The 25,894-nt window shown below is 34.9% G+C and overlaps 1 protein-coding gene across 3 annotated transcripts in view; it reads right to left on the bottom strand.

The window, feature by feature from the left end:
- LOC139988962 (uncharacterized) overlaps positions 1 to 25,894 on the bottom strand; it is a 44,023-nt gene that overhangs the window by 1,083 nt on the left and 17,046 nt on the right. For all 3 annotated transcript variants that reach the window (XM_072006779.1, XM_072006780.1, XM_072006782.1), the window contains 7 exons: positions 7,748 to 7,915; positions 7,087 to 7,194; positions 6,016 to 6,424; positions 3,178 to 5,901; positions 2,931 to 3,034; positions 2,732 to 2,831; positions 25 to 106 (listed from right to left, as the gene is read on the bottom strand). In XM_072006779.1, coding sequence (XP_071862880.1) covers positions 25 to 106; positions 2,732 to 2,831; positions 2,931 to 3,034; positions 3,178 to 5,901; positions 6,016 to 6,424; positions 7,087 to 7,194; positions 7,748 to 7,915 — 3,695 coding nt within the window. The remainder of the gene's footprint in view (positions 1 to 24; positions 107 to 2,731; positions 2,832 to 2,930; positions 3,035 to 3,177; positions 5,902 to 6,015; positions 6,425 to 7,086; positions 7,195 to 7,747; positions 7,916 to 25,894) is intronic.

The raw sequence follows: 25,894 nt of genomic DNA, 5'->3' as shown, positions 1-25,894 counted from the left end.
TAGATATATGAAATAAATACTAACTTATCAATTTTTCCCTCTCCACTTTGCTTTGCCTCTTCTATCCTGTGATCAGCAGTATTTACAAGATTTGTTAACCGGTCCACTAGAAATATATGACAAACCATGTAAGAAAAGGAGTAATAGAAAAAAGATCATTAAATGTCACAAAATAATTATTATAATATTCTGAGTTAATCATGAAAGGGAGTAACAGAAAAGAGATCATTAAATATCACAAAATAATTTTTGCAATACTTTGAATCAATTATATATTAAAAAATGTAATTTCAGTAGAATTATTGACTGCTTAAGGAAAAGTTTAGCATGTTGGATGTTTCATTTCTAGACATGTGCATTCCAGCGTTGTAAAGTTGGCGGATTTGAAGGTTGAAAAGACATGAGCGTAAGTATAACACAAGTACTGGTTGTCTGAATATCACACCAGTACCTGATGTAATACTCACACCCATGTCTTAGTTGCTCATGCTGCATTCTTCATTTATCATGCCATACTAGCAAACTATGACGCATGCCACTAGAAGTAAGAAAGCTATATTAATATAATAAGTACTTCAATATGTTACAATACATTACATTAAAGTACAATAGCTATTCTAATATGATTTCATTATAATTCTTTATAAATAAATGATTGTGTACTTTATTTTACAAATTACTATAATTTTGCAATGGCTACATTAATTTTACCTCTGGCAATTTACTCTGACAAAAATTAAATAAATTACAATTCTAATAGTATTAATGATTAAAGATAAAATAAAAAAATGTACGTCATAGATAGTGGAATGAAAACCTTTAACTACATTTTTTCATCCTTGTAGGATAATGGTAACGGGTGGGAAACCCCACGAGGTAATATGAGCTTTTACAATTCACACGCTCACAGTTACCGCATGAGATTACCCACACTAACGCTACCAAATTTTATGTCTATATAGATCTGTTTATGTATTACGTATTATTTCAACATATGTATATGTGTGACTAAATGTCTTAATTTATCTGTGATATATTTGAGTGCTAAACTTAACTTTAACTACAGAGGAAACTAGAGAAATACGTAGTTCACTTGTATTTCGTTTACAGATTATAGTTATAGTTTACAGATTATAGTTACAGATAACAGTTATAAAAATACATATATCATCATACATTACTACTATTACTTAGTGTGATGGTTGCAGTAGTATTGTAAATTCATGGTCGTTAGTATTGTTTCTTAAAAATTAAAAGATTACAATATTATATAACTCTCATACTATGTGTGCACCAACATTCCAGTTGTATAAATTGAAAAAATAAATTAGCTATCAAATGTAGATGTAATGTATATATAAAAAGAGTGTTTAACAATATTAATATAGTCCTCGGTGATATAAACAAAATATTATGACATAAATTAGATTAGAAAATATAATTTACATATAGATGAAAAGAAACCATACAACAAATCTTTTTACTTTTGTGCCCTTGCTATCTAACAATATTTTATATGTTAGTATATAGGAATTTATAAGTAGAAAAACAAGAGAAGGTACCAGCACCAGTGGCAATGCATGAGCCAACGAAGATGTGATTTAGTGCGCTAAGGCGATCGTCCAGTTCGTAGCCGGATACCAGCAAGAATCCTGGGCTATTGTCAAAATCCCAGAATTACCAGCTGATATTTGACTACATCACCGGATTGTTTACGTGTTTGCTTTTTGCAGATTAGTCACAGGTCACACTCAAACTGATGATAATAGAGTGGGATTTAACCATTTCACCAGTGCATAAATTATAATTAGAACATGTGTGATATTTTGTGTATAGGCAAGCTATTATAGCACCAGATTCTTTTGCATAAAAAAACTGCAAGTGCTTTTATACCTTATGTAGAAACGGGATTTTAAGGGTCAATATACATATTATTGATCAAATGCATTATACCGATACTTTAGTCCAATATTAATACTTTTTGTATTCTTCATTGCATATGGTCAGTAATGATACACAATTTGTGCGATTATATATTTATTATTTTGCATATTAGTAAAAAGTTAGAACATGCTAAAAAATATTTATAAATTTAATCTAGGTATAATACAGTTCGTAAAATCTAAATCATATGAGAATAATTCATTTAAAAAATTTAGATATAAGCATATTTTAAAGTGTAAATAAAAATAAAATACTTCATATAAGAAAATTAATATGAAAATTAGGAAATTATTCTCAATACTTCAATTTATTCTCAATATTTAGCATTGATGTTACATAGCAATATATATTGCAAATTTTAATAATTAAATAATACCAAGCTTTATTTTACCTAAGAAATTTAGATATTTAATTACAATACTTTTAGTTTCTTGATACTTGAAACTTTATTTTGTAAATTACATTAAAAACCACATGAAAAAATCCCGAATATTTATAATCCACACCAAAGAAGCACATGTGCATATTATTTCCTCGCATTTAACAATAATTTTTGAAAACTATATTATCAAATGTATCTCAAAACTAATTACGTCGAATGTATGTATTGATTTTTTGTGAATTTGAAAATATGAATTTTCTTTGTGAACGTATAAAAATTGTGTAAATTTGCTATCGATAAATAATGATTGAAGAATTAATTGCAAAAAATTCTAATCATGCGAAATATAAAAGAAACAAGATGCAGGCAAAGGTAATATTTTGTAGTAATAATAGAATCGAGTACCTTCTTGGTTTAGCTGTTCGATTCGTTCTGTTTTTTTATCGAGTTGTTCGCTTAATCTGGATGCTGCTTGTAAGCATTCTTTAGCTTCAGCTAATTGTTCCTATTAACAATTATTAAAAAATTATATATTACCCTATTAACTATTAGATAAGCAATTTTTTAGATATTTATGTATAAACATACAATTATATAAGTATACCTTAAGAATTGTGACATCATTGGCCAACTCTTCTTGTTTTTTATGGGATTCGATTAGTTTAGATTGAATTCTCTCAGTTGCCGCTATGATATCTTTTTCCTTATCTAAAAATTATAAATGAAAATTATTATCAAGTTTCCATTAATAATAATAATAGCAGCAGCAACAAGAACAACAACAGCAACAATAATCGATAATTTCGTATAAGACACGTTGTGCACAGAGATTATGAAATATTTTAAATTACCTCGTTGGAATTGTTCCAAGACTATCTGTAAATTAGTTAAGGACGTAGTCTGTGATAAGATCTTATCTTCAGCGATAGCTAACTTATTTTGTATATCATCCCTTTGCTGAACAATCAACGCCATTTGTTGTTGTAACGTTTCCACTTGCTGATTTGCTCTTATACTTGCGGACGTATACGCGTTTGAACTGCTTTTCACTTTTTCTTCAGCCTGCTGTAATTTCACTTCTAATTCTTTTCGTGTTTCCTCTGCAAGTAAAGCGTCTTCCGTATAGTTTGATTCCATTTCAACCAAATGTGCTCGTAGCCTTTCTAACTCCTTTGCGGCGTTCGCTTCTTTGCCTTGGCTTTCATTAAGTTGATTCTGTAGCATTCTGTTGTTCGATTGCTCTTGAATTAGAGCTGCTTCCAACGCGTTACATTTCTCATTAAGAATCGCAATTTCCGTTGTTTGCGTTGAGTGTTCGACGATCCCGCAAGTTTCCTTGCTGTTCGATTCTTCGGCATTTCTCAAACGTTGTTCGACTGCCCGCAGTTCATGCTGCAGAGTAGCTATGTCCTTTAATTCAGAGACATTTAAGTCTTTCTCTCTTAGCAAGTTCTGACCTCGCGGTGTTTGTTCGTTCAAGAGATGTGTCAACCTTTGAATTTCGTCATGATATTGCACATTTTCATTGTGTTTGATGGTTACAAGTTTTACAAGTTCGTCCCTTTCGTTCTTTATAGTCTCAAAATCGAGTGTTTCTGTATCAGTCTTTGCAAGATAGAGTGCGCTTTTCAGGTTATTAATCTCTTCGTCTTTTTCTCTAATAAGATGAGATAGACTTTCTATCGTTTCTTTGGCCATATCAGCTGATTCTGTATTTTCATCAATTGCCTTTTGTAATTTCTTTTGCGAATTGATGATTTCCGCCATTAATTTACTGTTATCATTCTTCAAGGTATCATTTTCTCGTATCTTTTCCTCTAAAATAGCTGTAATTTGTTGCTTTTCCTTATCACAGACATTTTCATTTATACGATTTAATAACTCTTTTTTCTCCGCTTGTAGACATGCAATATCATGCTCCAACTTGATACAACTATCCCTGGCTACTTCGTATCCGGTTTTTAAAGTTTTATTTTCTTCGGCAACGGTGGCGAAACTCTCTTGTAATTTTATCAATTCCCTCTCTTTCAAACGTAATGTTTCTATTTTATTCTCCATTTGAGTATAATCGTTCTGCATGGAACAAAATTTTTCAGTTAATTCGCTAAGCTCTAATTCACTTTTTAATTCTTCGCGTTTCTTTATTTCGTTTTGCAAATTTTGTTTTTCTAATTGAAGCTTCTCGATCGTTTTGTTCATCGACAAAAATTCACTTTTTAGTTCTACGTACCTTTCTTCCGACTCTCGTAATCGTTCCCTAATTTCATTTATCACTTTTTTATTATTCGCTACTTTTTCCTTCAATTCCGTCTGTTCTTGCTCTAACAAAGATTTTTCCGTATTTACCAAGTCTAATTTATCGTTGGACTCGACTTGAATGGCAGTTAACTGTTCCAACCAAGAAATCTTTTCTTTCGTTAAACTTTCGTTCTCTTGACTCAGTTTCGCTATGTAACTTTCTTTCAACTCTATTTGGTTGAATGCTTCGTCCAATTCTTTTCTCATGTTTAATATGTCGTAGTCTAAGTCATCTTTCTCACGATTAGTTTTGGCTAATTGTTCCTGAAGATCTTTTAACGTATCGTTATTCCCTGTCTCTGAATTACTTTCACGCCACTGCGAGATCTCTATTTCTAACTGTTCATTTCTCCGAGACAGTTCCTCGTTTTCCTTTTGAATTTCGTCTTTCATACCTCGCAGAATCGCCAAACTGTTTTCTAATTGTTTTCCATTAGAAACGGACGTTTTCAATTCTCGTCTCACGTTCTCAAGATCGAATTTTAGCTCCTCGACGAATTCGATGTTCTCATCTAAATACTTGCATTTCTCCAATGATATTCTCAGTTGTTCCTGCATTTCTTTCTCCGAGTTCTCCAATAAATCGATCTTCTTTCGTAACTTGTCATTCTCATCCAACGTCGTATGCAATCTCCGATTTAGATTCTCCATTGTATTAAACGTGTCCTCTATATCTTCCGGAATATTTTCTAATTTTGCTGATTTTCTCGTTCGAGATGCAGGTGGTGACTGGCCTTGATTCTTTAATCGTGTTTCGTTTGGACAAGTACTTCGTAGCATCGCATTTTTCTTTCTTAACGAGTTTTTCTTGCGCAACGCGGAATTTTCTACTTGAAGACGCTTTACCTCCTCGTGCAACCATTCAGTTTCTGATTCCACCACGTCTTTCGTCCATTTCACGTCAATGTACTGCTTCGCCAGAGCCTCGAAAATCGACTCATCCGGTTCTATTTCTACAAAGGAACTCTTCAAAATATTCTTCACCCTCTTGGTTAATTCGTCGACCATATTTCCTTCATCCTGCTCGTCGGTCGATTCGTTTTCTTCCATTTCTAGATCATTTGTTTGCATATGCTTATCTACGCTCTCTAAACTGTTAGTTTGTACGGTATGGTCGACAGTTTCTGTTCGTATCAGCGTGCTGAATTCCACGAGTTTACTTTCCAGTTGGACGACTTTATCTTGAGCCTGGTTGTAGTCTACGTAAAGCTGTTCGTAAGCGTTTTGAAGGCACTGGTGTTTTTTTTCGACCTCTTCCTTCAGGGACAATAGTTTTTCTAAGAGTTAAAAGGAAAATGGAAACGACCAATTATTTATTTTATATCAAATTTTTAAGAAAATAGAAGAAAGTACTAGCATTATCAGATGGAAAGGATTAAAGACATGCTTACCTATCGATTGTTCATGCTGCTGATCCAATTCTTCCACACTGGCGAACAATCTTTTATTTTCTTCCTGAAGTTCCTCGATTTTCTTGTACAATTCCGATTCTCTGTTGCTTGACGCCTTGATAAGTTCATCTCGCATGTGGTTCTCTGAACTCACGTCGAAATTAGGCTTCAACGCGGCGATCTCGTGGCTGACGCTGTTGGGCCTCTTAAACTTCTCATCGAAGTCAGACTTTTCTTGTTTATTAGCCTCGCTATATTTCTCGTTCTCAGTTTCCAGCGCTTTTAGCGCGCCACGAACTAAATCCAGCTTCTCGAGGGAGTTCAATTTGGACAGCACCGTACGGAAATCGTTGATCAACGCTATTTCATCCGATTGCATGCGTCTCGTGTTTTTCTCGGTTTCTCGACTCTGATTAACATAGTTTTGCTTTTACTGTGTATCGTTTATCATAAAATGTTTTAATACTGTAAAGCAAATTTTTCAAATGTTTTGTGAAACTTTAAACTCAAGAACGCCTCTCTTTATTCTAGGAAAATAATATACAAATATTTAAGTCATCGAAAGACTGAATTAACTAGTTAAAAAAAGAAACGTATTATTTTCATTAAGGAGATCTTCACAGCGTAAAAATGTGTTAGATTTTATTTCAAACTATGAATAGATACATTTAGCGTTTAACTTTAGTATCAACTATAGTATTAACAGTTGAAAAAAATAAGTATCTTTGTACTTGATCATTTGCTTCGTTTGATCAGACTGAAGTCTTCAAATACACCGCGTCGTTTAAAATTAAGTAACTCGAAGAATTACATCGCGTTTCGTTTTATTCAGAATGAAACTTCTTATTTTCATAGTCATATATTTGTTAACACTAACATGTTAGTAATCTTAAGTTCGTCCAATTAAGCACAGTGATTCATTAGGAATGTTTCTTAATCATGCTAACAAACTCGAAGGTCGAAATATATCCTCTAAGTAAAAAAATCTAGCTTCCTTGGGTACAGATTTTTCGAAATAAGTTATTTCTTCGTTTTACTTTTACTAAGAATTACTAAGATATATATACCTACCTTTTCTTCCATTTGTATTATACGATTCACCATATCTTGCTTTGCTCTTAAAAATTCCGCTTTTTGATGACCATCGGTGAGTTCATCTTTCAAAGAGGAATTGTTACCCTGGAGTTAACAATTGTAACAGGTTATTCAATATTAACTAATAGGTTTTCTAAAGTATCCCATGTATCATAAAACAAAATTTCTTAAGATGAAATATTTAAATGAAATATTACGGAGAATGCTATAGAAAGAGATAGATGTATTCGAACTGTCGACAACATATTAACATTTATATTGCGTAGTTTAGAAAACGGTAATAGTGAATTAAGTATATTACGTGGATATCTTAACTAATAAGGTGACAATGATATGATATTGATTGAAGATAACTCGTAATGACATATGTTATCACGTGTATATATGCGCGAAACGGACGTCGCTACAGAGTTAAAATTAAACGCAATTATCTGAAAACAATTGCGACGGTAATTATCCCTTTTATGTTTAGTGGGACAAAGAAGACAATGCGATTATTAGGTACACAAAGCAATTTAAATATTATATATGCAACGAGTGCCGATCAGTTTTGAATCTATTAAATTATCATTTTTCAGAAAAGGAACTTAGTTCAAAATATTTGTTTATACATAATAGAGAATTTTTTATATTTTACCTTTTGAATGCGTTTAAGTTCGATTTCTAAATCTCGTATTTTCACGGTGGCTTGTGCCAGTTGTTCTTGCAATTGTCGCACGTGATTCCGACTTTTTGAATTTCGATTTTTCGTGGACGGCGGATCCCAGAAAAATACCTCGCCCTCGTCATCGTGGTTACTATCGTTCTGAAACAAACAGATCATTAAAATTATAAGGTTTTTATCTTTAGAGTTAGCGTTCTATGAAATAATATATCCATAATTTTTTTAGTGACCTATTGTTACTTATTAGTTCAACCAGAAACGGGTAGAGGTTCGTAATAAATAATCCCCTTTTAATTTCACCAACTACGCAACAAAGTATATCGACTATCAGAAATGCTACGCATTTTCCGAACAACCCAATATTTTATACGGATATTATATTTTATATCGACGATTGAAGGTTGGTCGCAATTTTATGTTTTATTACGTAAAGTCCCATCATGATAACATTATACAGGAGACACGATCATGTTGGAGATAGAGCTAAGAAAATTCACGAAGGCCCTGTAGACAGATCCCGATCATTTCAAAAGCATGGCGTGCATTAATGCATCAGTGCATCAGAAAACGCGAGCAGCCTCTTTCGATTGAAAATTCATCAAGCGACGTCTTTTGCAACAATTGTTGTGAAACGAGCGATCGTCTACAAGGGGAAAAAGAGTCGTACACGTCGTTAAGATGGGAAAATATTTACCGGGATACGTATCGGTAGATACCGCGTCGCAACGCGACGTTTCAGCGACCGAGTCGGATGCGAGTAATTTTCGTCCGAGAGGAAACTCGCGATTATTCCGTTATATCGCGCGAAAAAGGTTACATCGCTTTCCAAACTTGCATCAAGGGAATTTTGAATCTGCTGATTAAATGTGACAAATTTTAAACTATCGTATAACGATGTTTCAGATTCCAACTATATACGTATTATACTTTCGTAAAAAGGTACAGTACATCGTGGTCGCGTGAACGAACTCGCGAGGATTACATGTTTGATTCTAATTGATATTAGTAAGTCTTACACGATCAAAGAAGATATTAATTATCGAAATCGAAAGTATTAAATGTCAAAATGTAATTGCAAAGTTGCATTTCAGCAACCAATTCGGATGTATGCAATCTTTGTGAGGAAGAAAACTCGCGATTATTCGATCGTATCTCATCCAAAATCTCTTTTTGAATACACGATCAATTAACGCATCGATTTTAATGATTTCATAGGTGAGCTCGATCGATCGAATAACTACTACCAAAGAAATACACGTGAGTCGTGCCACGTTGACGTTCCTTCGCAAGCTTGAGTCGACTCGAAGCAGGATGCGACCGACTGGTAAGCAGCGTATCATTAGTATGTAACTTAGTATTGTTATACACGTTTACATAAGTATTCCGTATGTCGTGAACAATGCAAGTAGTATGGCGTCGCTCGGCCGTGGAACCGTGCGGGCGCGAAAGAGGGAAGAAAAAAAATCTAGGGAAAAAGGACCTATGGTGGGGATGGTGTACTTATGCAATCGAAATTATGATCAGTTGCGGTTCTCTTGGGGGAAGAGAAAGAAAACGGCATATTCGGTTTTCAAATTGCTCACACCTGATAGAAAGGATGTCAAGATTTTACGGTGAATTGAGACTTTATAAAAGCCTTGTCATTCCATAGAAATTGCCAAGATTATGTAAACCCTCGTAAACTCTCTCACGTGTTCCGTGTATATTTCGTTTGTTGTTTTTATCCACGTAAAAACCGCCCGACTCCGGGACGAACCGACTTGGGGATATCTCAATTCAATTCAATTCAATTCAATTCAATTTACTCCACTGTACTGATACAGAAGGGTAAATTGAATTCGTATTGAAACGCGTTGTTTTCTTTTTTTTTTTTTTGTCATGTGCCATTCCAAATTCGATAGTTTAAAATTTGTTCGATTGCGCATTATGACGTAATTTAGTCGACAGTTAAAGGAAAGGAAAGTTTATCCATAACTGCTACTACAAAAGCAGTTTAAACGTTGTAAAAGTTGAACAGTTTCTGAAAATGTAATGATACAAATTATGCAGGGATTAAAGTGGAATTAATGAAACAGCAGCTTCGTGAATATAAAAGTAATTCAGACATTTGTCACGAAAGTTCATAATAAGTTGAACTATTAGCTCGTTAAAAAAGAGACGACTGTCTCAACTTACAATGCTTCGTGGAATAATTCGTTAATTCGTTAAATAATTATCCACTTCAACTGTAAAACAGATTATTGCGTAAGAAACGAAATTACGTTTGGAAAAGGAATTGTTTTGAAAACGTAAAAATTTATTCGGCCCGAGTCAATAGAGAAATAGCTTTCGCCCGTCAATTGATTCGAAAGTCCGTCGTCATGTATTACCATACTTCTATACAAATTATTCAATGAGCTGTTATTATGGCCACGTCTTGACAAAAGACTACAAATAGGTTTTTATCCTACCATAAGTTTCCCCATATAAGGGAAAGAAGGGAGGGGACAAGGTGGAAGAGGAGAAAAAGGAAAGATTCATCTTTCGACCGGGCTTCATGCCGTTCAAAGTTCTTTCATCTAAAAGTCAATTCTTTGCCTACTCCAAACAGATCGTATGTTTTCTTTTTGTCCCGCATAATACAAAAAGACGCGTCAACGTTCACAGTTCTGTTCTGGCAAAGGCGCATCGCGCGATCGTGCCATCATTTTGGGGAAGAATTCTCCAACGTTTAAAATGTATAAAGTCGGTATCTGATAGCGATAAGATGATCATGAGATGAAATCCAATCCTTTCGTGGATGCAGTGGTCGATGAAATATTATTCCGTATTCCTGAAAATTATCGAAAGTTCGATGTACGAGATTCGAATAGACTTTGAATTCAAAATGTTTCCACGATCGTTTTTTTATGAGGAAACTTAAACGAGAGGAATAAACAAAAGTTCGTTCGTTGATGCATGTGTCGAAGCAGTTTGGTGTCGCATCGTTGCATATTATTCATAGGACCCTTTTAGATATGCGACTGATACCGAAAAGCTTTCGATGCACACTGTCCAAATGCTAATCGATGCACACGCGTTATGCATTTGTCTTTCCAGCCTCCGCTGACATTTTTTTAAGTCGATTCTGCTCGCGATAAACTGTTTTTTGGTCCCGATGCGGTGTTCGGTAACCTCGGTTTTAGACAGCGAGGAAAAGGAGGAAGTAAGAAATTTAAATAACTTTCCGTTTCCATTCTTTAATTTAAGAACATTCTACTTTTTAAATCATTCTAATGTCAAATTCCTTCCGTTTCTTCGTTTGTATTTTAGTATTCACTCCTTGCGCCGCTTATCCATTTTACTATACAAACAAGATATATTTTTTATCACTTTAATATAAAATCGGTATTGTATGTCTTAATGATTTGTAAATAAGGAAAAAGGAGTAATTAAGAAGAAAAAAAATTCGATTGAGTAGTGAGAGTATGCGGGCGCTTTTCGCGGTCCAAACTCTCCTAATAAATATGAAAGGAGTCTCCGTTAGGTCAGGTCAAGGAATAATGCATCGTTTGACTTGCATATATGTATGTGGACTCGCGCGACCAAAGTTTCCTTTTTTTTCTTCCAGTACGGCCTGCTTATACGTTTACTTCACCTTGAACAATCTATACTTTAGAACTGACACGGAGAAGGTTCGGGATCTCAGGGTCGTACGTCATAAGTTGAACTTAGAGCTCTTCTTGCCTTGCAAATCCTCCTCCAATAGCCTCGATTAACACATTTTTCTTTTATTATGGTAAAGAATCGGGCTTCCAAGGCTGTGTTCACACAAGTTATGAAGATAGTTTGAACAGGGAGCAGCGTTTGTTTGACGTTTCTTGAGGGAAAATTAGAGGGGAACGAAACAGACACGACGTTCACCACTTCGACGTTGACTGTGCATTTGCATATGCTTCTTTGTATGTCCTATTAATATATGCTTCTTAACCGAACACCACCCTCGTTATCGGAGGGCTTAAAGTCATCTGTTTGAATTTTAAAAATTGTCGTCTTTTTGTAGAAATGATGTGACGATGGTACTGATATTTTCTATATTCCAATTTTCATTTATTTTCATGATTTATTATAATAACGCGAATAGTTATACAACGCGAATATTGTTTGTGATAAGCCGAAGAATTCGAGTCGTCGTTGATGAAACTTTACATAAACTTTTGATAGATGCATTTATGTATCAAAATAGTGTAGTAGCGGTAAATATATTGAAACGAGAAAGAACATATGAAATTCACAAAGAGTAAAAATTAACATCAGAATTTTCTTCGTCAAGAAGCTTTATCTTTCAATCACATATATCATAGACCTGTGATATAAAGTGTTTAACTACTTTACACAGAGAAAATATATTGTTCAATCCTGATACGGAGTACTTTAATGAAGCATAAAAGATTATAAAGTAACGATCGTAAATGAAAAGGTTTGCCTTTACGGAAAGATGTTGCATGTAATTCATTAAAAACGTTCGCGTGTATCATTTGAGAAATAAAAGCGAAGGAAATGAACATGGTATATTGATACGATCGCATGACACTTGCCTCGCGTTACACGCTAAATTATAAGGTACGTGGAAAGAGATCAGTGATATCGTCGATTGAGATCGCAGCTTGATTGAATCGCGGTTGTTATTCAAGTTCTACACCAAGTTTTTATTAATTATTATTTTATCAATTATTTTGCACATGAATCAAATTGTTACAAAAGTAAAGAAAATCAAACTGTGACTAGAAATATGCAAATACGAGAATTCTTTTGCTATACAAAAAGCATATACTATACTATACGCACACAAAGAGCCACAAAAGTAATAATTTTTCGATCTTAACGAATCGTTCACGTTTTTGAAGCAACACACAATAATTTTCTGTTTTCCGATATCGTGCTAAGATGGTCGGTATATCTTTACTTTCTACATTTCGACAAAAATGAATGCTATCTGCCCTGCAAGCCTTTGATGGCATGACATTTGTAAGCTCATTAGTGATAGGGATGATAAAGCCAAGTGATGAAATAGCTATAAGTTAGCTTGGTTGAGATTTGGTTGGAATTTCATAAATGTATTAACCAGTGAATTTGAAAAGAGATAAAAGATTTACGCTATATACTGTTTGTAATTATTTGTACGATTTCAAAGGTTACTTCCAAAACTAATTCGTGATAAAAGCAGCGTTAATTATTGCAACGCAGAGACCTCTATGCTAATGATGGCGATGAATCTGTTATTTCTTATAATAGAGTCAGAGAGAGGCATACAATTTCTGGCTTCATTATCAATAATAATGCAAGCGTTCATAAGAAATACGAAGGGGAATTAAAAATATGTTTGAGTAGTGGAATATATATATAATGTTTGTATAAAAGATGAAAAAAGACAGCAAAAGGAGGATTGAAATAGAAGTAATGCATTTATCTGGGGAAATAAACACGATGAAGAAATTATCAGCAAGTAATAAACGTTGCATTTGCCACGCCTTTATGGATAAGGAAATGGAATCTGTGATTAAGCACTTTTATGCGATTATCATTCAATAAATTTCCTCTTTTTTCTTACGCTATATGAGATAAAGTATGTATGTACAGCGTACAGTCAGCAACTATTTGAATGATTGCACTAAGATCGAGATAAAAATAAACCATGTATTTTTCTTTTAGAGTATTTGCTGTGTAGACTTTCTTATAATTTTTTTGAAATTTTGATAATACGTTTTTTAGTATATTATCTAGCTTTATCAGAATGCTTGAAAATCTTAACTCCTTAATCCCTGTAGTAAGCCGCTGTAAAAATGACTTTTCCATTAATTGCGGAAAAACCACTCGTATTAAGTCGTTAAAAAGACTAATATAGTGTGTCAAATGACTAGAAGAATTTTCTTTTGACAAAAATTCAGCCTTCGCCTCGTCGTTTCAACGACGCTTTCAAATAAACGTAATGCGAAATACGTAATATCGGTAATTTCGGCGTCCAAAATGCGGTATATTATAATGTGAAGTTGCTGTGTCCATTTCTGAATTGTTTGTGCGCTCATAGAAAGTACAGACAGCCAAGATATTGCTTCCTAAAGAGAAAATCTCAAATATACGCGAAGAATACGACCTTTGAGCATCAGCGTGTTCTGTTTTTGAAAGATATTGTCACGCTACAAATACCCTAATCTTGTTACAATTTTTAATGTTACAGTTACATTACAATACATGTCAGTTATAACTTCCAATCTAAGGATGCAGCTGTTAAGAATAAATACGTCAAAGCTGGAAGATATTTAAATTATTAATAATAAATTTTTATTTTAAATTGAAGAACATTTAAATCGTTATTCAAACTATTTGTTAGCGGGCATGAAACAAAGTTTCACGAAACCACACCATTTTGCAAGTTGCGTTGATACATTTTTATATTGAGACGCTGATAATCCGATTCAGGAAATGATTGCGTTGTCAGAATTTGCAGAACTTGTTGCACGTGAACTTTAAGCGAGATTCACACTTCACAATTTGTACAATTCAGTGCAACGTTATATAATTATTCGGATCAAAGTTACAATTTACACAGAAGTGCCACAGCAAAATTTATATACACAGAAATATTTATTCAATTATGCACTCTACCTATCTAGAATTACGAATTCTCTGGAGAAATTAATTTCGAGAATTAGAGATTTAGAATCCATATTTTCGTGCTTGATTTTGACAAATTAAAAAGATTACTCGAATTTAAATTTAACAAAGGGCATTAGACACTCAAATGTAAAATAAATTCTCAAGTGGCTAAAAGTATGAGTCATTCTAATTTTAAGAATTACAAGCTTCGTTATATGGTAAAACATACGAGAATAGAATTCAGGACATGATGATAAGCAATAAATTGATTACATCACATAATGAATGTCAATTATGTACTTCATTTCTAATCACGTTCTAGTCCCAGCATTTTCTAGTTCAAACTGAAATTCGATTTCTATAATAAAGCAAAGAAGTAATAAAACAATGCTTGTCGGTTAAAAGCTATAGATTGACAAATTAATAACCACTTTTGTCTATTTTTGGTTGTTTAGAATTAAACTGCGGCCGCGTCGAGTAAAGTTTAATTACAACATTAAAAAATATATATTTTTTTATTGTGATGATAAGTACGATCATTTACTTATAAGCACACTTGGAAGAGAAGGTAAAATCATCCATCGAAGGATTATGAATAAAGATACTTAAAATGAAGATTGAAATCTTCTTTTATACGAATTGTAGATGTGCTTCGAGTACTTCTAAACAGTAATTATAGTCTTGTACAGATATATGACGTCACAGGACTTCAAACATGGTGACGAGTTGTACGAGTATCGTTAAATAGATATTGAAGTGAATGACGTGTAACACGGATAAGTGCGACATAATCTGTTCTACAAATAATACTTATTTCTTTTTGCAAGAGTCTAAATAAATTTAATTTCTAATTAACATCTGACATATTACATAGTAAAAAATAAAAAGGTCACAGAGAATAATTGATTCTCATAAAAAAAAGTACACCAGTTCTGCCTGTTTTGAACACAATTTCTTCGAACCATCCTACTTCTAAATGGTTCACGTGTAACCATGTCATCTTATCGAAGTAACGTGGCGAACTATACGCTACAGATACTGATAGTAACCGTGGGAAAGGAAGCACCTCTATTACTTACTCATAGAAATGTACGTTATACTAATTTTAATTAGGAAAAATATTTCAATCTCCTAAATTAACCAATTCGTTCGATTTATGGGATCTACACGAGACAAGAAATAAGCATATTCCATTTAACAAATAAGTCGTTCCAGAATCATAATCTTGTACTTATTTACTCATGTATACGGTAAAATTGTGAAATTCCATGGGACTCGAATGATGCTATAGTACACAAAAAACAATCGTGACTAACAATGACCAGATAACGTTTAATTACGATCGATTAGATGTCTTCAACCGATGTTTCTATTTCGACGTTTTGGAATGGAAAACTTGCAGGAAGCGGTTGAACCGCTACGTTTAAACCACGCAGATGCTCTACTCGATATTCTAACGCGTGCTATGTCAACACAGACTGTAATAAAACTTGCGTCATACCGTCTGTATGTGTTCACGTGCTTTGTTTTAATTGCAGGGAACTTCATCACGCAGTTCTTTGCACGAGGCGCAAATTTCTATTCGATAGCGAACGATTAAACGTGAAGACAAGAATCGACAGTTATGAGAACTGTCGTTGGACGTGTGGTGAGCTAGAAACTTACTATGTTTTCTCTTGGTAATGGAGCGTCTTCATTGTCATTTATCGACTTAAACAACGTTCAGCAAGTTAAACGAAACTTAAATGAGATGTTATTCAATTCTATATTATCAAGTTCTTATAATTAAATTGAAAATAAAACCATTTGTCGTCATAAAAAATCATTCTACATGTTATAACAAGAAAAAGTAAACGAAATAAAAAAATTAAGAATACGTAGCCACGTTTATTCATTCGAGAAAACTCATGAAGCAAAATATCAGGATATGGTTAAGAAAAAGTGTCAGGGTGTGATCGTAGGCTTAAAAGATCAGAGTCTTTTGGCTACAATACTACAGCCACATTTTGTCCAAGTTCTAATTACTCTCGAAATTTGTATGAATTAAAGACGCAAAATTCAAGGTACCGAAGAACAAAAGTTTTACTTTTAATTACTAATGGTTTTAATAATACCTATCATTTATAATCAGATATAATTATTAACTGCGTCTCTCGTGCGAGGATCTAATAATCAACGCATTTTGTAACATGGATGCAATTATGCAAAATATGTACAAGGTACGCGTAACTGTGTGGCACGGCGTAACGATTGCCCGTTTACATACACTTTCGTTTCATCTCGCGTAAATCAATACCAATTCTGGAACGCGAGATTTCGTTAATTGTATACCTCGTTCTTCTTCCTCACTTTTCCTTTCAGCCTATCCAGCAAATGATCTGTTTTGCTTCCGGTTTATACTAGCTCTCTTACGTTACGAAATATTCGTCATCGGATTTATCAATAAAAATTACGAACTGTCAAGGAATACAATTTGATTTCGCGAATTGTTCTCGAATTGTTACGTCGTTTAGTAATTCAAAATAAATACTACTACCAATTTATTCAATGCATCCTTTTCACTTCTCATGTTTTTCGATTATGCCATTTGAAATGATAAATTAAATGGTTGTATAAAAGTTAATTGGCGAAAATATGGTAGGCATTATTTGAATCAAAATTCTCTATCTTTTTATGAGTTTCATATTTGCATCGAATCATTTCGATTGCAAAATAAATTAAACACGATATTGTAAACATGGCAGTGGCTGTATCGAAATATTTGGCCGTTTATATTAAAATTTTCACATTTCACTTGCGTAATATTTTTTCGCTTACACGTTAGCGTCTGCTAGTTATAAACGAAACCAATTGAAAATTAAATTGTGCAATCAATTAATACCGAATGATTATTTCTTACGTAGCGTGATTGGAGTAAAATGCAGGTCGGGGTTAGAAATGGCATTCATTGATTGCCATTGGAAAGGCAATTATCGCTCGCGCGGGATTCGAGTTAGATGAACGTTAATATCAATTCGATTATTTTAGTCGAAAATGGGTTAGCTGAAAATTATAGGCTTCGTGCAATGAACAACTTGTCGATATAATTACGTTTCACTGATTCTAAAATTCTAAAAACTTATATAATTTGGTAAGATATTTTCAAAGCGACATTTCCACAAATAAATATAAAATGATATAAAAAACAGTACAGTAAACAAATTGATAACAATTATCACAATAACAATAAAAAGATAACAATAAAAAAGAAATAATAAACTCGAGTATTCCAAGATTGGTATGAAGTTATGAGCAATTTCACTGTCAAAATTGAGACCCGGAAATCAATGTTAGACAGCGAGACACCTCATGGTTGGCAATTATATCGGACAAAAACAAGGGAAAATGGAAAAGAAAGGGAATTACCACCAGAACAGCCGGACAAGCAACGCAAGGAGGTCACGATAAGAAGTGCGTAACCAAAGGTTCCCCCGTTCCCTCCACCTAGATATGTCAGTCCAGTGGACTGAGTCCAGGTATCAGGAATAATGAACGTTCGAGTATTCAGCCACTGGGAGCATTGTTCGCGCTGCAAATATTAACCACAGTCTCGAGTGCAGCTCGCGCATTTCTATCTACCGATGGTCTTACGCGTAAATTTACAATAAAAACAACGTTTTCTTCTACAAAAGAGTATGCCTATACACGGGTTGGGTTGAATTCGAACGATCGCGAATCCAGTAAATTAAATTGAAAACTTTGTAACTCGGTTCATTAATCGTTATTCATCTTGACGATTAATTTTCACTTTTCGACAACATCAAATGATCTCCTGAATGAAACGGGTAAAAGAAAGCAGATTGATAGCCAAAATTTCTCGGATTATCCTCAAAGTTGCAATTCGGGGAATACGCGGGTAGGTGCTTAAAATTCCGAATAACTTTTCCAACCTCGGGGAAACATAAAAATAAAAGGAATGGAAAGTTTAGGTATATATTATATTATTTATGAAGTTGTTATTATAATTGTTAAAGAATGCAGGCTGATGTAAAATTGCCGATGCAGAATAATGTTTAGTAATTCGAAGAGAGACGACATAGCACGAGGATTAATACAAGAATTGGCAGCAGATTCGATAAAAAGCGTGAAATCGCTGAAATTGAAAGGACAAGCGTAAAGCAGATTACAAAATGAAGAGAATTTATACGGCACACAATGCGGGTTGTTACTTTCCTGTTACTCGAAAAACTATTCATACTTAGTGTGCATGATGGAAAGAGAAAAGGCAAACAGCCGAACGAATTAGCACAATGAACGCGCGCCAGCCTGGAACGTAAAAGCGAAAAAATAATTTACAGGAAGAATATTTATCGTAGAACAATACTTTAGCTAGTCGGTAGTCGGTAACTAATTGCTCTTTAAACGCAATGCACCGATACATTTTATTATGAATATTATCTTCGACTAATGTTCGTTCAAAATATCATAAAATTTGCTGCTCGTTGCTGTGCATGTAGGTTAATTGTATTGTGTAACGAGGGATGGAAAAACACACGTCGATAACGCGATATAATTTACGAAACTGAAAGGTAATAGCGGGGAGACGTATTGTACCAACCGAAACAATGGATAGCGCAAACACCTGCATCACTGAAACGGCTCTGCTTTAGACGATCGATCATGTTGCATTAAGCTCTTTAATTAAAATGCTGTCCGGGCATGTGTATGCGCACAATGTGACTAGGAGGAATTCTGCTACCACATTTACCTCCTATCGACGGTGCAAAAAGTATTAAGTCTAAAATCTCCACTTTTATAAAATCGTGGCAGCGATCGAATTTTACCAGTGTCGGTTAGTAACTTTAAAAAACTAGAAAAGAACTGTACAATTTTCACAGTGATGAAGCAACACTACCTTCGAATTTCTTAATACCATAAAATGTTATAAGCGTTGCTTTATCACGTACACGCAAGGAACCAAGAATACAACCGAAAGAAATATTGCTAAAATATGTATATCATTTATGACGAAAAATCCTCGGCAATTCACAAATAAAGAGGACGCCGTGGTATGACCGTTTCGCGAATTATCAAGTCTTGTTACGGTATGAAACAGACATATCGCCTGGCATAATTACATACGTTTGTGTCGTTAGTGTTTCAGTTTAACATGTACTGCCCTAATCTCCAATACTCAGCGAGGTGCATTGTACCTGTACCGGTACGAACGTAATAACGTCGAGCGAGGTCAATGACGTAATTCGATGGTGACCATCATACAGGCTGTATGCTTCTATAGGGTGCCTGAATTTTAATTAGATGTAGGAAATATGGATGAAAATAGATTTAAAGAAATTACTTTGAGAATTCTGTATTTTCTTTACTATTGAACGATGAATAGCCTTTAGTCTTACGTATCGAAGGCTAAGTACCTTGACATACATAGTCAAAGGTCGATACTATTATTCAATTCTATCAATACCATTAATATTGTTACTTAAATTTATTAACAACATTAATATTCTTACCTAATCCTGCTTTCTGCAAACAGATAGTTAAGTAGAAACCAGTTGAATGCTTTCGATCCTATTATGATAAATGTACCGTTTCAAGAACTCGAGATTTAGTAATATTGTTTTCAAATTTTACATAAAAATGGATGTTTCGTTACAGTCTGTAAAAAGGCCTGTACTCATAAAAAAAGCAGATTACTCTTTATAAGCGCCCTGTTTTTTTAAGAATTTTCTGCGTTTCATATTTTTGTAATGTTTCGTTACGTAGTTCTCGAGTCCTTAAAAATTGGACACAGTGTACAGGGCAGAGCGGTCATAGGCGCCATAATGGCGGTTTAAGGGTCAGTGAATAATTATAATAAATATTGGTCACCAAGTTACGTCATCTTTGTAATGTTCTATCGTCTCCGATAAATCCAGTCATAAAAAGGAATCTTTACGCTCTCTTCATTTCTGAATCCTTTCGCTGCACCAACACGAACTTCTTAAACGCTTATTTCAAAACGATTGCTTCGTTCTTTTCATCTCCCTGTCGAGTGGGCTTCGTGATTATACATCGTTGTATTCGATTTTATATTCGATTAAATACTTCCGACTTTCGAAACGTTGCATCTACCTGCAAAATATTATTATTAAGCGCAGGCAAAAGCTTCTTTGAAGTTAGTTTACGAGTTTCGGCGTAAAATAAAACACTCGTTGAAAGTCAATATCATTAGTCAAAAAACTGTTTCAAGCTTAACCAATACGAAATGAACTTCATAGAACATTCTCAAAATTCTTTATTTTACTAGAAAATCAATCACCGATTGAAATCCTGGAAAAGAAACGAATCACCGTCAAATGCCGTCGATGGTATGAATTCTACTTGTGTTACCATAAATTATCACAGTTTTCGAGATTCTTTATCAGACCCGACGCTCGGTTTTATCGTGACATTAGCAAATTTGGCTCTTAAATTTCGCGAACGGTTGCGAGAATGTTCCCCATTGAGGACACACGATCACGAAATAGAGGATCAGAGTTAGGAGACGAGCGGCGATTAGTCAGCAAAGTGACAAGTGTGTTTGCGACGAGACTCGTCGTTCCCATGGCTGCGTTTTTTTCCTGTTCTTCGTTTTCTACTGCCTCCTCGGCTCTTTCCGAGTAAGTCCACCGGTGTCTTCGTTCCCTTCTCGCGATATTGCCGAGCAGGATGGAAAAGGTACACCGTGTCTCGCGTTAGATACTGAGAAGTTAGCATTCAGCGCGTTCCAGTCGAAGATAAGGGAATTGGGTTCGCAGTTAGCCGCAATATCGCAGACCACTTTTTAATTAATGCGTTGCCTACGCTCCGCGTGCGATTCAAAATATTGAAAAAGCGGGAACGAATCAGCTCGATCGTGTGGAAAGACGCGCTTGTAGCTGACATTTTATGTCAGTTTATTAAAGCTTAACTCTCGAATAAAGATTCCTTTTTTCAATCTTTTTCGCTCCCCTGATTAAGATAGTTACAACTATCCGCGAGTTCCTGAAACTCCTAACGATGTCTGTGTCACCAACAACGAAACAATTCATTGTATTATCCTCTACAGTCCTGCATTTATCTTCAAATATTTCAACACTCCCTTCCGTTTCGTCGAATACGTATCTGGTTCGAGCGTTTGCAAACAGAATGTAGCCGACACGGCGTGACGCATCGAGAAATGGAGAGAGAGAAGAAAAAAGGTACGATGCTGTTTCAGAAAGTGTATTACTCATTCGACACGTGCCATTGTGTTCCACGTCACGTAATGCGAACGGAAAAATCTCATATGTCGCGCGATTTCGCGTAACCGAAATAAAGTCAACACAAGCTGGAAGTTCGTCGAGTTCTCGAGCTCACCTATGAGAGTCGTCGAGATTCACCGGAAAGCAGGTTTCTTCCTCTCCTTCCTGGGAAGCGAGTGTCTCTCCCCGTTTTGTAATTCTTGAACAAATAATAGCACCGAAAATACACACTGGCATGTGTGAAAGACCTTAGAGAAACTCGGCATCCAGTTCATGGAATTTGTAAAACCTTAAACAATGAACGAGACGCGTTGGAAATTCACACCGGCGGGGCGCGGCGTTCGGTCGGACTCGATAAGAGGTAACGGACGGCTTTTGGTGAAAAAGAGGGCAACCAGGCTGGTACTTGAAACGTGTTAGCGCTTATTCACTCCATCAAGTTGATAAAACATCGACTGTTCGAAAAAGAACTCGATACGTTCCAAATACTTTAACGACGTAGGATGTGTAATGTAGCGTTCATGTGTACTATTAATGTGAATTTCATCAATTTTATCATCGACGTACGATAAAAAAGATTCCTACGAATCGTCCGATTCGATTTGCTTTCTATTCGATTCTCTTTCGATACAGCTATTACGCCTTTCAGCTATCCTTGGCAGCATTTCCATAGTAGTAGCGTTTCTTCTAAAAATATAAATAGGTCTCGTGTGAATATTAATCTCCTTGTTCTAAAAGGAAATTGATCTGCTTTATTCCTATGTACGTCTTTAGTTACGTCTTTAAAGTTACAGGATAAGACTTAACATTTTACATAAAAAATTCATTTGAATGCATATCGTTGATGCAATAGTCGTATCATGACAGGCAAATGTTTCATCGACTGTTCATGATCTTTGGTACACCTCACCGTTCCAGAAAAAGAAACTTTCCGCAGTCTCCCTATAAACGGGAGAGTAAATGGTACAAGGTGATATTAGGAAATGTGTGCTAATATCAGTGTTAATGACAGTGATAGTTAGAATCACTAATAAATTACACTATGTTGTTGTATACTATGTTTTCTTAGTTATTTCTTAATCAGTCTTACGTTATGTACATCCTGCGTTAGTAATGTAAATGGCAGTGTTTCATAAAATGATCGTTCACTGTTACGTATCTGTTGACGTTTCTTAGTGATATAGATATGTATGTAGGTCTACGTGACTGTTTAATGGCTTATTAAATACTTCCAATCTTATGTCGCAACTCGGAAACCATGAAACTTGTAGTAGTTCTTAGCGAACATTTGATAAAATTTTCCTAAAAGCATTGTGGCAGCTTTTGGAAATACTTACAAGAGAGAACGATTTTTCCGAGTTCCCTTTGACAGCTTTCCTTCTTTCGTAACTAGATTATCATTATCGCAAAGTTTTCCAGCCGCAATTAGGAAATTTTACAAACTTTTAAGAATTTGCGTCGGCAAACACAAGTCCCTTCGAGTTCGTGGACGCAAACTATCGTTCGCGGTGTTAACGAAGAAATGTCAGGTTGGGACATTATTTTCTGTTAATGAGGTCAACTGCATGAGTTGTAAATAACAGTTAATAAATTTTTCGCATCTATATTTATTAGTGATCCGCGATATATCGCTATCTAAACCATTCGACAATAAAAATTCAGTCACAAGCGATAATCGTTATCTAGGAAACCTTTAGACATATTCAAGAATGGGCCTTGAGGGGCATTATTTATTCAGCAAGGCAAGAGTGCATGAAATAGTAGAATAGTAGCGATAATAGTAAATGATGAAAAGTACTGGTATTATGCAAAAAATGAAAAAAAGAGAGGAAGAGGAATGAAAGAACGAATTGACATATTTAAAGACGTCAGACGTTTGTGTTCTTTGAACAGCTCAAACATGTTTCATTGCTAGAAACCATCCATACCTCTGAATGTTTTATTCCTCTCGTTTAAAATAGAAGAAACTATGTTTATCCTTTATTATTCACGATATAGGAAAGCGAGACTTTAGCTAACGTAACGAAATCAAAATTTGCTATTATTTCCATCGTTTATCAAGAATTTGAAGTTGTTTGTAATTTTCAACGTCTACCGTAGGTTTCGAAGTGCTTTCAATGTATAATAATTACGTTAAAGGTACTTTTTAATTTCTAGAGATTTTAGAGGAATTTTCTAATTTCGAAGAAGACTTTCCTAGAATTTCCTCTTATATATGCTTTTTGAATTACGAAATGCTTTCATAAAAATGAAACATGATTACGATAGAAGATGATCAAAGGGTTGAAGCAGAACTCAAATCATAAAACCTGACTCGTGCAAACACGAATAAGCAGGACAGATTCTTTACAATACATTGCAAAACAAAATTAGCGTATTAATTTCGAACGATTATGCAGCGAATCGAGACAAGATATTGCAACTAACACTTTTGAAAGAAACAATGCGTTTGATCCGATTCCAAAGCAAATCTGATTACATTTTAACCAATTGCTAATCGTGATTAATTGCCTGTCAATACAGTAACGTAATAATGAATTACTGCCTTCCTATGCAAATGTGTAGCGACAAATTTGCCGGGACAACTTTGCCAACTTACCCACAACTCAATCTCGGTGTCCCCCTATGCGATGCTGGTAATTCGCGACACTTCAAAGCCCGTACTTGTTATAGTTTAAAATGATTGTCAAAGTTGTATCGGTCGCACGAGATTGATTCAACGAACGGCGAACTGTGACCAGCGTTATTAACGTTACTGATATTTACGATTGTTGTGTATAATCGGTTTGCAACGAGCCAGTTCGTACAAAGTGGCATGAAAACTATTATTTACAGCCACTTACTCGTTTTAACAAATCGATAGAAAATTATCAATTAATATAATACACACGTTAAACTGGTTGCTATACATTTTCTTCTCAAACCGTAATATTATAACTAAAAATTATCGAATCAAATGTTTTGCGAAAGTCTTGTTTCCAGAGTACATTTTCGTCTACGATAGTGTAATTTTAATAAATTGCTTTTTCATTAATCGAAAGCGTATTTTGTTGTTCTCTTTAAATATTAATTAATGGCCTAAAATATACCAGATAATTCTATCATAGTTTAGAGTAGCATTTCGCAGAGGATGTCGGATAAAAATCAAATACACGGGTTTACTGTTTTCTGGTATCAATTATATACGATCACGTATCGATCTTTGGTCATCCATGAGCAGATCAGGCCGTGCATTACACGTGGCGTCGCGTCGAGTTTAAAAATGCGAGCGTATGCGAGCACAGAGATCGGGAGAAGCCGCATTTGCGGTTCGTGGTACGTGGGTAATCTCATTCTCTGTTCCGCTACCGTGAAATTGTAACGTCCCCCCCGGGCTGGCTCGATTTAACTCGCGATCGCTCCGACTCCGACTGCGATGTTTCCTCGTGCCGCTATCGACATCGGTCCGTTTCTCGCGAAAACGAAAGTTTCCAGTGTAGTCAAGCCGATTGAACGGCTCGACTCGACTTGATTCAAATCGGTTCTAGAGAGGCTCGTTGCGCGGACAGCTTTAAACGCGCCCGGGAAATCTCAAATAATTGCCGTGACGTCTCGTTGCTCCACTGTGCCGCGATCCTTCACTATTTCCAGTGAACTCCGTTTTCCATCGGTCTATCCAATTAATCAGCTGTTAATAAACGAACGACTGTAATTTCCCACACCTCAGGATCAGTGAAACGCGCTGCTCGATCGACGCACCGCACCGTCTTAGAAAAATTTGGTTGGAATGGATTATTGTTAATAACGTTGACGTTGTTAATGTTGGACGATAACAAAGAACAAAGCCAATTGTAGTGATAAATGTCAAGTGTAAAGTTCTTCAAAAGAGTCGAGATTTTCTTTGTTATTTTTATTTGAAGTAGGCATATGCGTTGCTCGATAAATGAAAGTTTCATGTAATAAGATGTTTAATGTTTTGGAGCTAGATTTTATAAACTACAGAAAGGATGTAGTAGTAGAGGAAAAGAAACGAAAGATTTGTTTGGTATTTTACGAGTTCCATGGATTGTCATGATCTTTTTACATTTAAAGGGTACAGATATCGTAATAAAATTCTTTGACAGTGAGTTGTATAATAATCATAGTTCCTGTTCATTTCTACAAACAAAAAATTACAGCCAGAAAAGATGAACTACATTTATCATCGAATTTACCTTTTAATTATTTGCCTTCCCCCGCATATTACATTACTTCCCCCGAATTCAACAACGACTTTGATTCCAGTCCG

This window comes from Bombus fervidus, chromosome 7, assembly GCF_041682495.2.
Source record: "Bombus fervidus isolate BK054 chromosome 7, iyBomFerv1, whole genome shotgun sequence".
Lineage (NCBI taxonomy): Eukaryota > Metazoa > Arthropoda > Insecta > Hymenoptera > Apidae > Bombus > Bombus fervidus.
Note: the sequence above shows the minus strand (reverse complement) of the source record. Positions and strands in the feature narration are given on the sequence as shown.